Consider the following 13,681-nt stretch of genomic DNA (forward strand, 5'->3'; position numbering starts at 1 on the left):
TGCAAATAAGCGGTACCATTATCACAAGATCGCATATGCTCCTGGGATTTGCGGACGATATCGATATTATCGGGCTTGGTCGCCGTGCCGTGGAAGAGGCTTTTGTGCCTTTTAAGAGGTAGACAGCGAGGATTGGACTTCATTAGTGGTTGTGGTAGCGAAATGGTGAAAAAATTGAGGTGGTAGAAGAATTTGTGTATCCTGGAACATTAGTGACGTGCGATAATGATGTTACCCGCGAGGTGAAAAGGCGTATTGCAGCTGCAAATAGGGCTTATTACGGACTTCGTAACTAGCTTAAGTCCCGTAGTCTGCAAACGAAAACAAAACTTGCGCTGTATACTACTCTGATTCTTCCTGGGGGGAGGGTGTGTTTATACGGCCATGAAACATGGACGCTGATCGGAGAGCTTTCGGAGTGTTTGAGCGTAAGGTGTTGCGGACAATACTCGTCGGTGAACAGGAGAACGGTATCTGGCGGCGTCGCATGAACCACGAATTGTACCAGGTGTATAAAGGGTTGGATATTATTGAGCTTATACAACACGGTAAACTACGATGGGCTGGTCACGTTGTTCGTATGCCGGAAGAACGTCAAGCGGAGATAACATTTAGTAGAGAACCCGGAAGAGGCCTCATGCTTCGTGGAAGGCCGCGTACACGATGGCTTTTTGCAGTTGAAGAGGACCTGAAGGGCGCTCAATGTTCAGGGCGACTGGAAGCGATTGGCCCAGGACCGAGTCCAGTGGAGAAGGATACTCCATTCGGCGTAGGTTCATCGAAGAGCTGTAGCCCATCAAATACAGTTTACTGTACATTAACACTGAAAGGAAATTTGCGGGTTTCAAATATCTTGAAACTTATTTAGAATCAATCAAGTCCGTAGCTCCCAGATTGAAAACATTTTTGCCCATGCTCAAAAAAATTATTAGAATTCAGTCCATTTTTTTTTTCAAAAGACGCATCAAATCAAAATAAGATATGGAAGTTCGGAAAAGCTAATTAATCCAATGTAATTGCTCCATTATTTAAATTTTATTCGAATCATACTTAAAATACGTATAGGTAATATGTACTCACATTTAATAATCAGCCGCCGTGTTAGACAGATAATCCCTCCGCCCAATGTTCGACGCTTGTTTGCTCTGTATCGCTTCCAACTTGGGACACTCGGTAATTCTATGCCCAAGACCACCACAATAACTGCAACCGTCGCCCAGGTCGGCATATTTCTCCGTTTCGGAGCAAAGTTCACCCAGAAATGGCGGCACCTTCTGTTTGGCCTCAATCAACAGATGCTTCAAATCCAGCAACACAAACTGCTCAGTGGCTTTGTTGATGAATGTGGTGGCCAGACCCTTCGAACCCGATCTACCGGTACGACCAATCCTATGGACGTAGTTTTCGATATCGTCCGGCATATCATAGTTGATGACGTGTTGTACATCCGGAAAGTCGAGACCCTTAGAAGCCACATCCGTGGCAACGAGAACATCCTTTTCCTGGTTTCTGAAACCCTCGACCGAACGGTATCGCTCCTCCTGATCCTTACCGCCATGAATGGCTACGGCTTCGACGCCTTTCAGCAGGAGATACTCGTGGATGGCATCTACGTCCTGTTTCTTTTCTGCGAAGATCAGCACAGGTGGAGGAGTTTTCTGAAGGCAATCCAGAAGATAGACGACCTTCGCTTCTTGCTTGACATACTCCACGTCTTGGGTTACGTTCATCGAAGCAGCTCCAGCTCGGCCCACATTTATCGTAACCGGCTTGACCAAGGCGGATTTGGCAAAATTTTGAATCTTCTTAGGCATGGTAGCGGAGAAGAGCAGCGTTTGCCTCTGACCTTTGAAGTACGAGAAAATGGTTCGAATGTCCTCTTCAAAACCGGCGTCAATCATCCGATCGGCCTCATCCATGCAGAGATACCGACAGACGTCCAATTTGAGTAATTTCTTGTCCAGCATGTCCATAAGACGACCCGGAGTTGCCACCATAATGTGACACCCCTGCTGGATGATTCCCAGTGACTCGTTAACCGGAACACCTCCAATGGCCAACGCCGAGCGTATTTCCGGCATACCGCTCATTTGCAAGTGCTGGCAATAGTACTGAATGATGTCATGCGTCTGTTTGGCCAACTCACGCGAAGGGCAAATGATCAACCCATATGGACCTTCCTTGCTGATGAATGGCAGACGGAGCTCCTGCTCCAACGAGAACATGATGATTGGCAGCACAAAAACCAACGTCTTTCCCGAACCGGTGAAGGCAATTCCGATTAAATCGCGGCCGGCCAGAACGGCAGGAATTCCCTGCACCTGAATGGGTGACGGTTTCCGAATGTTTCGCTTCTCCAGAGCCGCGAGAATTGCTTTCGGAAACTTCATTTCCCGAAAGGAGCGAATCGGTGGCGGTACGTTCTCTCCGTCTACCAGAATTCTTAATTTTTCGCGAACCCGTTCGTGGGACGCGTCCGTTCTGGCGAGAATGTACCGAGGGGCCTTCCAGCTGGTTTTGATCGGGTCCTCGTATTGGATGCCTTTTGCCAATTCGGCAACACCCATGAGGGCTTTCTTCTCGGCGACACTTTCGAGGATTTTCTCTTCCTGAAAATAGTTATAACATTAATTATGTTTGGTGCGGCAATAAAAGTGGTCACATACCTCTTTTAACTGCTTCTCGACGGCACTGATCTTCTTGGCCTCGGCGATCTTCTTCAGTTCCGTGTGCTGATCCAACAGACTGATGTTGAACTTCCGGCCCCACGCTTCCTCTGCGTTTTCGTCGTCGTGTTCATTCTCGCTGGACGATTTGCCCACGTTGGATGCCTCGGCCGTCAGCTGGACTATCCGGCCCAGTTTGAGCAGTTGCTGTTTCTTGCGTTCCTTCACCGGGACATAGGGCACGTACTTGTCGTCGTTTTCCGCATCACTTCCGTCCGAGTCCTTTTCCTCGCGGCGGTACCGTTTGACCGCCGGCTGATCGGTGGACATTTTCACGCTGGTGCAGCGGATTACCAGTGTTGAAAACGAATTTTATTTCTTGAAACGATTAGGAGCAAAACACAACACAAAAATATTTCGACGATCTTTTTGTTTTGAAATGTTTGACAAGGACAAGACGCTTGTCGCACACTGAACAAAAATGTGTTTTAAAAAAATTATGATTTTTCGGTACAAATCTAATCGGTAAAATCGTTTGTACCGCACGAAGGGATATGAGCGTTCCTGGTCTCTGGTTTGTTATTTACATTCGATGGCCCGTGAACTGTCTCGCTTCGATACAACTCCCGCATGCCACCCTTTACGATCATGTCGTGTTTGTGTTGTTTGTGCAGTTACTGAAGCACTTGGCTCAATCATTTTTTCCCGTTTCGTGGATTTTTTTGAATAAAAGTAGTTTTTTTTTAAGAAATCTAAACTTCATAAATGAGTGCCCACATCAACAGGAAGCGGAAGCAACCGTGTTTCATTGGATGGAAACGAAAAATCGTCCGCCAGTTTATAGAGGGGTGGATCGAAAGTGATAATTCTTCAGCACTCAAAACCGCAGAAAAGGATAACCACGCTGTGCAGAAGCATGAAACGCTGGAGACGACCGAACTTACTTCTAGCAAAGTAAACCAATTTAGCTATTCCAATTTTGTTAAAGCAGATGCTGAAAAGCCGGTCAGCACTGTGGCCGATCCCGGACTACATAATAGAGATGCAAAACGATTGAAAGCCGTAATAGTCTACATGTACAATGAGAACAAGATTTCGCTGAAGATGAGCTTTGAACAAGCTGGGATGCTGTTTGAATCCGATTACGATGAAAAGACGAAAATATTTCGGTACATGGTCAACGATCGGGAGATTTGTCGGGCAGAGGGCGATCATCAAGAGGCTCATTCCAAGGCACGCGATCGCTTGTGTGAAATTTTGCGCTTTTACTGCTACACTGTGAAGGTTGTAACGGATTTGACACGTTTTATAGCTTTGTACCTTATATGTCTTCTTTTTATGTACGTTACAGAGACTAAAAGAGTATCATACGAAGCGGAATGTGTTTTGTAAGATTCCCGGCGAGCATAAGAGCAAACAACACTTTAAAGACCAACAACTGGACGAGGCAAATATAGGTTTCCGAATGATGCAGAAACAGGGTTGGGCCGGTGGCTCTTTGGGAAACAACGAGGATGGTATCTTGGAACCGATCGGATTGCACAAGAAAGCTGGTAAAAGTGGACTGGGTGCTGAAGGGCAAGAAGCGGAGAAGATCCCCATCGAAGCGTTCATGATAGCCATCAAGCAATACGCATCGGGTAATGCTCTGTACGATTTGGTGTTCAGTCCGCAGTTTTCGAAGCATCAGGTCATCAAGTTGAAAGAGTAAGTGCCGTTAATACTAGCATAATTGATCTCCATGAATTAGATTTCATCAGCTTAAATTCTAAACGAATCGTCTTCTTTTTGCAGCTATGCCTCGACGTTAAAGCTGTTTCCCCAATTAATTGGGAAACGCAAGCAACTAGTCATCAGTAAGCACCTTACCCTTCATCAGATCAAGGAAGGCGTCCAGAAAGGACATTCGGATCTGTGTGCCAAATACGCCGTTATTCCGCCTATATGTGAAACACATAAATAAAATATTATTCCCCTTCAGACTAATTTATTTCACATTATTCACTGCCGCTTTGATCCAATCGTACTCAATCAACTCCAACAAATGGCTTGCAGTTTCCTTCAGTTCCGAGCTGCTATTATTAACGATTTGTTTAACAACGCCTTTGGTAATTTTCGAAGAAATTACTGCTTTTGCCCTGAAATCTGGAACCGCCTTGATCAACCGCACCAGCAAGCTAGCGGCCAGTGTCAGCACATCCTCCGAGTTTCCTTGATCCAAACATCGCACAATGCTTCCGAACCGACCTTCATCGCCGAGTACAAATTTCGCCCCATTATTCTCCAGGCAGATGTTGAACACGAAAGTCAGTGACATTCTCTTCAGCAATCTTCCCTCCGGCATTCGAAATAACTCCAAGGCCAGCAGCAGATTATTGGCAAACAAAAGCCCATCCGTTTCAACCGCCAAATATGTCCTGCCCTCGGGAAACGCCGCCAGATTGGTCAGACATCCACATATGGTGGCCATGAACTTGTAATCCTCGCTGTCCGATGACAACTTGGCCGCTCCGCTTGCCCCTTGACGAGCGACGAAGCTGCTCAGTACGCAGTTGGACATACCGAGGAAGTCCCGCAGGCTGTCGGTTCCAATTAGCGATTTGACGCTTTCGTGCTGTTTGCACGATTTCCACAGCATTGCGCCCATTATCGATCCGATCCACGAGACGGATTCGAACTGGCCAACCGCCTGGCTGGAAATATATCTACGATCAGGAATTACAAACAGAAATAATTTCATCGCAGGAAAACTCGCGCTTACTCTCTGGTGGCCCTCAGTTCCTGCTCCAACTGGGCGATCTTCTCCTTGTGAGCTTTCGTTGCCGTTTCGAAATTTCTGTTGGACACGCTAAGCTGATCCAGCTGTCGGTTCTTCGCTTCAACTTCTAATAAACGGAATAAGGAAATCATTACTGATGGGAAAGTCAATTCAATCCTGGGGCGTTGTGGACAACTGACCCGCCAACAATCCTGGCACCATCTGTTGAACTGCTTTTTCCACCGAGTTGCAAAGGGTTCTGCTGGTTGCTTCCAAACGACGAATGTCGTCATCCAAGTGTTCAAACTCGATCGCTTCCCCTGTGTACTCTTCCAGCACACGGGTCAGTGCGGTCACGTTCGATTCGAACTGGGAAACACCGCTCAGAAAGTCGTCCTGGAAGGTTTCATTCAATGTATAAATTGCGGGGAAGAAATGGAATACGCTTACCAGAAGTTCCGTTTCGTCATCAGACATGGTAATGAATGATACAATAATTGCTTATTTGATGTAGTTTCAAAAGATTTGAATTATTTTAATCCAAAAAGAAAATGATTGGACACATCAGCATTCTCAGATCAGCATGGTCGTTCGCAACAAAAGATATTTTAGTTACTAGATAAAGATTGTCGCTTCTGTTCCCTTTGTTCTGCTGTCCGAAACATGTGTGGTACATACCTGTCAAATCGTATGGATTTTTTTCTTTGACATTTAGCTCCCCTATCCTCGCCAGCAAAAGATGTTCCGGACAGCGACGACAGCGACAATCTTTATCTAGTAACTAAAATATCTTTTCCCCTATCCTCTTCGGCAAAAGATGTTCCGGACAGCGACGACAGCGACAATCTTTACTAAAATATCTTTTTTCGCAACGTTCGGTTCTGATCTGAGATGAGTTCTGATGGGCGGTGTCTAGATACTATGAATTCTATATAGATGAGCGGAAACGCGGTCGAGTCGTTTCAAATTCAATACCAAATTTTCAAAATGACTTATCCGCTTTTGTAAATAAAGATTAAACAATAACCTCTACAGATCACAGATGTTTGACCAAACAAATTAAATGAATTGCACCGATGTCTCCGCATCTGAACGGCACAGCAACCGAAACAGGAACGAAATAGTTGGCGAAAGGAATGAAATATCTGATAGCAGTGATAGGTGATCCTGTTCCGGTTTCTGTTCTGTTGGTTGGCGAAAGTTTCTTGATTATTTGCTATTAGAACACGTAAAAAAATTTAATGTTGTTTATTATTAATATTTCTAATACTTTTTTGCCAAAGCAGGCGCTTAATAACATGTATAAGAAAAAACTTATACATCGCATTAGTCACATACATTCGGAAACTTATACTTTTCATTAACTTATGAATGTTATTAGCTTTTTGATGCGGGATCATTCATTAGGTGGCATAATGAAGAGTATAAGTATTTTCGAATGGTTTTTTGCCATAACATATAAGGTTATTTTTTTACGTGAAGTTGAGCAGAATGGCATGGATACGACCAGAGACAACTTTACTGAGAGGATGTGCCGGGATGAAGATATTGGGAATTAGGACCATTGAAGTTCATCCGTGGTGGTTGTTATCGGGGAGCTCTTCCTGTTGGAGTAAATCGGCAACAAAGTATGCTGATGACCTCCTTGGAGACCGAAGGCCTCCATAGCAACATAAGTTTTATTGAATAAACAATTGTAGCAAATTTTCATTCCTGTTCAAGCTCTCCACCGAACAAGTTTAATAAATAGTTTTCTGCTGTTAAACTGCTGTTCTATTTTATTCCGACCATCAAGAGGTTATGGGCGACTCACGCAAGGATTCGGTCCACGGGTTCCCGTTGTTCTCGGGCACCGGCTTTGACAATTGGCGTTTTCGAGTGGAGAAGTATTTGAAGTCCGTGAAGCTATTGGATGTCATCAAGAAAGGATCCTCCAGCGGAACCGGCCGAGCTTGCGAAGTTCCAGGAAGAAGACGGTAAAGCGGCGTACCTGCTGATCTCATTTATCCATGACGATCTGCTGGATCTTGTCCGGGACAAGGAGACGGCAAAGGAAGTTTGGAGCAGCCTTGAAGCCGTCTACGCCAAGAAGTCCGTCTCGTCGCAGACATTCGTCAGAAAGCAACTTGCGAAGCTGCAAATGGCTGAGGGTTCATCCGTGAAAGATCACCTGAAGACATTCGAAGAGCTGATCCGACAACTGAAGCTGGCCGGGGCGAAGCTTGAAGAAAACGATGTTGTGTCCCAGCTGTTTGCCACCCTTCCCGAATCGTTCGATCCGTTGGTTACTGCGTTGGAAAATCTTGGTGAAGATAATTTGAAGCTGGATGTTGTTCGCGAGCGCCTTCTTGCCGAGGAACTCAAGAAAACCGACCGGGTAGTCAACTCTCAAGAGAAACCATCAGCATTCCAAGGATCGAAGCAGAAACCTGGTAAGTTTACCGGAAAGTGCAACCGCTGTCAGAAGAAGGGACACAAGGCCAAGGACTGTCGCGTGAAGTTGAAGACGGATGTGCATGCTGAAGCTAACGCTGCTTCCGGAGGTAAGGCGGTGGTTTTCATGACCGGAAAGTGCGTTCGCACACAGGACGATGGTGTGGTGTCCTTCAAGCTGGATTCTGGAGCCACCGACCATTTTGTGAACGTGAACCACTGTTTCGCCGATCTCACGAAGCTGAAGCAACCCGTCATAATCAACGTGGCGAAAGATGACCAATCTCTGGTTTCCTGGCACCGAGGCACGATTAAGGGCGTCAACAAAGAAGGCAATCAAATCAGCCTGAAGGATGTCCTCTACGTACCAGATCTCCGAGCGAATTTGCTGTCTGTGAAGAAGATGGCAAAAGCGGGTCTGAATGTCACGTTTTCAAAGACGGAAGCAATCTTGAAGCACGAAGGAGAGCTGATTGCAAGATGTCCCATGCGGGGCGATTTTTACGAGCTCGATCTGTTTGTCGATACTGTGGCGGCCAACATGTGGAGCTGCGAACGGAAACCTGTGGCACCGTCGACTTGGCCATTTGGGAGAAAGGAACATGCAAGCACTCGTTAAGCACGGAATGGTAACAGGTATTCCCGAGGAGCCAGGTAAATTGGATTTCTGTGATGTTTGTGTTCTCGGAAAGCAGTGCCGAGAACCATTCACGGGTACTAGAGCTCGTGCTGCAAGACCTCTAGAGCGAGTGCACTCCGATGTGTGCGGTCCCATCACACCAGCGGCTTGGGATGGTTCTCGGTACTTCGTCACCTTTATTGATGATTACACGCACTTCGCAGTAGCTTATCCCATCAAGAAGAAGTCCGAGGTGTTCCAAAAATTCAAGGAATACGAGGCCATGGCTAGTGCTGCTCTGGAGCACTCGATTTCGAAGCTGACTGTCGATCAAGGGAGTGAGTACTGCTCCAAAGATCAGCGTGCGTTCTACATTTCCAAGGGGATCCAGATCGAGCCAACCGCAACCTACACACCACAGTAAAATGGGGTGTCCGAACGGTTTAATCGGACAATCGTCGAAAAGGTGCGTGCGATGCTTATTGAAGCCCAAGTTCCGAAGACTCTATGGAATGAAGCGGTCCTAGCGGCGGTGTACCTGACGAATAGAAGTCCAACCAATGCGATATCTGGCTGGAAGACTCCTGCCGAAATGTGGACTGGTCACAAACCGGATCTGAAGAAATTGCGTGTCTTCGGATGCAAAGCATTTGCTTGGCTGTCAGCGACACAGAGGAGAAAACTTGAGCCAAAAAGCAAGCCTGCTGTGATGATCGGCTACGCGCCGAATGCATACCGCCTGTGGGATAAAGAGAAGAGACAGTTATTCCTTGCCAGAGATGTGAAGTTTGATGAGAGCAGTTTTCCATTTGCCACCGAGATCCGTGATGAAGCTCCATTGGTTGTTGTTCCGTACGAGTTCGAGGATCAAGACAAGGAAGACGTGCACCACCCGGTGCGGTCTGTTCAAACCAATCAGCCACTCGTGGCTCAACAAGATGACATTCTGACTGACGATGATAACGACGAGGGTGAAAACGAAGTTGACGAAACCGGAGCGCTCCCTTCGCAACTAGACCGTGGTTCAAACCTCGAAATGGTAACCCCGAGGCGCAGCGAACGGGAGCGCAGACTCCCGGTAAGTTGAAAGAATTTCTGGTTGGGAAACTTTTCACTGCCGCGCAGTCTCCTTCTACAGATGCTGTACAGAACGTTCCCAATGCACCATTCGACGATTCCGATGCACGAGATGAGGCTGAGCGTTTGATCTTCGATGTTCCTGAGGCGTACAAGGAAATCGCTGGACGAGCTGACGAAACCCTTTGGCAGCAAGCAATCGGTGAAGAATTGCAGTCGTTGGCGGACAACCATGTTTGGCGATTGGTGAGATGTCCAGCTGGCGTGGTTCCGCTTAAATCGAAATGGGTCTTCAGAGTCAAGCCAGACGACCGAGGCGAACCAGTTCGTTACAAGGCACGCCTGGTGGCGAAAGGATTCCTGCAGAAGGCCGGCATCGACTACAACGAAACGTATTCCCCCGTAGCGAAGTTGACCACAATCCGAACCGTTCTTGCTGTAGCAGTCCACCGAAGGATGCACGTGCACCAACTCGATGTGAAGACCGCGTTCCTGTACGGTGAGCTGGAAGAAGATGTGTATATGGCCATACCTGAAGGCATTACGGCATCACCGCACCTCGTATGCAAGCTGGAACGTTCACTTTACGGACTGAAGCAAAGCCCACGCTGTTGGAACAGCAAGCTGAACGACCTCCTACTGGATTTCGGCTTTACTCGTTCGCGACACGACTACTGTCTGTATACCAGGATCGACGATCGAGGGAGGGTATTCATCATCATCTATGTGGACGATTTGCTGATCGCATCCGATCGGCTAAACCTGGTGCAGGAAATCAAGCGTGCACTGTTCAAGAAGCTTCAGATGACGGACTGCGGCGGTATAAACCACTTCCTCGGAATCAAGATCCGATACGATAGCGCCACCGATAAGATGTCCCTGATGCAAGAAGCTGCTGTGGACCGTGTTCTAGCAAAGTTCGGAATGCAAGAGTGCAATCCCGTCAAGACTCCAATGGAGAAGGGCTGTCTCCCTACCGGCGCGATCTGTAAATCCTGTGTCGCATCCGTACCGTGAGTTGCTGGGCAGCCTTATGTACACAATGTTGTGTGTCCGACCCGACATATGCTATGCGGTTGGATACCTGGGGCGCTTCCAAAATCAACCTGGTGAAACTCACTGGCAAGCGCTGAAGAGAGTAGTTCGGTACATGAAGGGTACGAAGAACCTCAAACTTCAGTACAAGCAGCACAAGGACGCTGAGGCATTAGTCGGATACGCAGACGCTGACTGGGCGTCGGACACTGAAGATAGAAAATCTATTAGCGGCTACATTTTCAAGGTTTATGGTAACACCGTGTCCTGGGCTAGCCGCAAGCAACAAACCGTTGCGCTATCGTCGTGCGAAGCAGAGTATGCAGCCTTGAGTGCCGCGGCTTCCGAAGGGCTGTGGCTGCACGGAATCCTCCAGGACCTCAAACAAGTCCAACCGAATATGGCGTTCAAAATTTTTGAAGACAACCGTGGCTGCATTTCAATGGCCGCCAATACGGAGAACAAGCGTGTTAAGCACATTGATGTGAAGCACCACTTCCTTCGCGACCATGTAGCACAAGGACGACTTACAATTGAAGCAATTGGTACAGCAAATCAGAAAGCGGACACGTTCACCAAACCCCTGGAACCTGGACGTTTCCGCGAACTAAGGACCCTCCTAGGACTTACCGATTCAGGGGGGGTGTTGGAGTAAATCGGCAACAAAGTATGCTGATGACCTCCTTGGAGACCGAAGGCCTCCATAGCAACATAAGTTTTATTGAATAAACAATTGTAGCAAATTTTCATTCCTGTTCAAGCTCTCCACCGAACAAGTTTAATAAATAGTTTTCTGCTGTTAAACTGCTGTTCTATTTTATTCCGACCATCAAGACTTCCCCAAAATGAAAGACCGTTAGGTCAATATCACGGCTTGCGATCGACGGGTGGTGAGATTGCCACCTGGAAGTCGATGCTGTATTTCAATGCCTTGTGCGTTAGCATAAGTATGAGCGTTTTCGACAGTCCTTCCTGATATTTTTTCAACTGCCGGCTGGTTATACGGACCAGTGCCAGTGGAAGGGTTTAATTTTAGCGGGTTGGGTGAGTTAATAGACACCTGTCCCCACACTATCCGTGAATCTCCTTAGATTTTCTGATTGCAGCTTTCCGTTTACCCCTACCCTTGCTCAAGAAAACAAATCATGTTTGTTTTTGTGTATCTCTTTTGTATCGTTTCATCTAATCGTTTTGCTTTGTCATATCTGAGTTGATTTGTCAAATTTTGACATATGCTTGGAAGGAATATCAGAAATATAAACGGTTAGAAACAGATATGAAAGGATAGGCGATGAAAGTACACACTTAGACGAATTTGATAGGATATTTAAAAAAGTGGTAGGATATTTAGTTTTTTGGTGATTTTTTCTAAAAAAGCGGAAGTGTCGTGCCCCTTGCCGGTCCCATTGTTTCCCGGATCGGAACATAGGCTCAGAAGTTATGGTCAAAATATTTTTTTTTTTCACCAAAAGTGCGTAGAAATTACTCACTCGAAAGAAACGAGAAAGGCACCATCACCGCTAGGTGGATTAATCTGGGTTTTACTTATGGATCCTGTACACCTCCGGTGGTGCAAAGGGCCGACCCCTCCCCAGCTGTCTGTGAGTCAGGGAGAACTGCCTAGGGCGTGGTGGGATTTAGCAGTGGGCTCTGCTAAAATCCCTCCCAAAAAACCACAAGTGCCCGTAATCAGACTCTATCAAAGCGACTGTGTGCCGCTTCAAAAGCACAAGCCCAGGGAGTGCCAATTGGCATGGGGAGTGTCCCTACTTCGGTAGGGTAGCGCGTGAGCTGCTTCGGCAGGGAGTGAGTGATCTGTTTGTGCTGAGGCAGGAGTGTCATAGCGCGTCGCCGCTATTGTCACCTCGAAGCGCAGCAGAAGTCTGAGTATGGACTGCACATGCTGAGGTAGGAGTGTCGTAGCGTAGTATCGTTGATAGGTCCCTACATACCGCTATCGACACCTCGAGGCATGACAGTGGAGTGTTAGAGTGAGTTGGGGAGTGTCCCTACTTCGGTAGGGTAGCGCGTGAGCTGCTTCGGCAGGGAGTGAGTGATCTGGTTGTGCTGAGGCAGGAGTGCCATAGCGTGTCGCCGCTATTGTCACCTCGAAGCGCAGCAGAAGTCTGAGTATGGACTGCACATGCTGAGGTAGGAGTCGAGGTAGCTATCGACACCTCGAGGCATGGCAGTGGAGTGTTAGAGTGAGCACCCGAATAAGGGTCACATGGAGCGAATGGTCTTTGGAGAAGCTGCTTCGGCGGCAGGGTAGCAGTGGGTTGTACCCACACACCTACACTGAGATTATTCTGCATCTAAAATGTATGTGCACTGCACATATATTTTTGCAATCAAGCTTTGCATATGTACTATATTAGTCTTGCACATAAAATGAGAAACTCTGCCACTCTTATATTTTATGTGCACGCACAAATAGAATTTAAATGCAAGGTCAATATTTATTATAGATTTAGATTAATATGTTTTATGTGCAGTAATTATAATAATTGTGTGAGTGTTTTTAAAGCTGGTCCAATCTTATTATGGTTTTTTGTAAATAATTTGTGGGAAAACATGAAATACAAAGAAAATATATTTTATTTACCTTTCAGACATTTACAAGAACTTTGCGTAGTAAAATATAACGATCTAATCACGTTCCGCTCCATGGTGAATGTTGGGAACGGGAACGATGGTGCCGAAATGGAACAAAAAATGATGGAACGAAATGAACAAAAGCCATTCACGGCAGTTGGTGCCTATCTTTCAATTTCTACACCGTAACGATCTGCGCCGATTCGTCCAAAATGACCACCGCTCCGTCAACAGTGATGTGCCGCGGGGTGTCCCAGCGGATTAACCGATGTCCTTGCAGTCAAAGCTCTCCGCCGTGCTGCAAATTGTGATGCCGCTCTCGCGCTACTGCACTAGAAAATGTCACTGCGTAGCACCCTGCGTGCATTTAGCCGGAATAGAACAGCATCCGCTAGGTGGTGTTTTTCCTGCGAAGTAAATGATGTACAATTTATTTATATGAATGTTAATTTTTCTCCATCTCCACTTACCTCCATCAGTGTGAGCCAAGATTTGGGA

General features: G+C 46.7%; 4 protein-coding genes across 5 annotated transcripts; 2 read left to right on the top strand and 2 right to left on the bottom strand.

Moving 5' to 3' along the window:
* Nucleotides 1–1,020: 1,020 nt before the first annotated feature.
* Nucleotides 1,021–3,122, bottom strand: LOC134225037 (ATP-dependent RNA helicase abstrakt). The gene is made up of 2 exons (XM_062704793.1): nt 2,667–3,122; nt 1,021–2,609 (listed from the first exon to the last, which is right to left on the bottom strand). The coding sequence occupies exons 1-2, from the start codon at nt 2,994–2,996 to the stop codon at nt 1,083–1,085; spliced, it is 1,857 nt and encodes a 618-aa protein (XP_062560777.1). The 5' UTR covers nt 2,997–3,122; the 3' UTR covers nt 1,021–1,082.
* A 149-nt stretch (nt 3,123–3,271) lies between these two features.
* Nucleotides 3,272–4,648, top strand: LOC134225039 (NF-kappa-B-repressing factor-like). The gene is made up of 3 exons (XM_062704796.1): nt 3,272–3,950; nt 4,018–4,373; nt 4,461–4,648. Exons 1-3 carry the CDS (start codon nt 3,432–3,434, stop codon nt 4,627–4,629), a joined length of 1,044 nt encoding a protein of 347 aa, XP_062560780.1. The 5' UTR covers nt 3,272–3,431; the 3' UTR covers nt 4,630–4,648.
* Nucleotides 4,649–4,653: 5 nt separating this feature from the next.
* LOC134225038 (uncharacterized) lies at nt 4,654–6,123 on the bottom strand. 2 transcript variants are annotated; one of them, XM_062704794.1, is made up of 5 exons: nt 6,103–6,123; nt 5,875–5,996; nt 5,625–5,820; nt 5,428–5,551; nt 4,654–5,371 (listed from the first exon to the last, which is right to left on the bottom strand). In XM_062704794.1, exons 2-5 carry the CDS (start codon nt 5,899–5,901, stop codon nt 4,654–4,656), a joined length of 1,065 nt encoding a protein of 354 aa, XP_062560778.1. In that variant the 5' UTR covers nt 5,902–5,996; nt 6,103–6,123. The 2 variants fall into 2 exon arrangements, with proteins under 2 accessions (XP_062560778.1, XP_062560779.1); XM_062704795.1 differs by having other exon boundaries at nt 4,654–5,359; nt 6,103–6,121.
* Nucleotides 6,124–10,595: 4,472 nt separating this feature from the next.
* Nucleotides 10,596–11,243, top strand: LOC134222614 (uncharacterized). The gene has a single exon (XM_062701779.1). The coding sequence runs from the start codon at nt 10,596–10,598 to the stop codon at nt 11,241–11,243; it is 648 nt and encodes a 215-aa protein (XP_062557763.1).
* The last annotated feature ends 2,438 nt before the right edge of the window (nt 11,244–13,681 follow it).

Source organism: Armigeres subalbatus, chromosome 3, assembly GCF_024139115.2.
Source record: "Armigeres subalbatus isolate Guangzhou_Male chromosome 3, GZ_Asu_2, whole genome shotgun sequence".
Lineage (NCBI taxonomy): Eukaryota > Metazoa > Arthropoda > Insecta > Diptera > Culicidae > Armigeres > Armigeres subalbatus.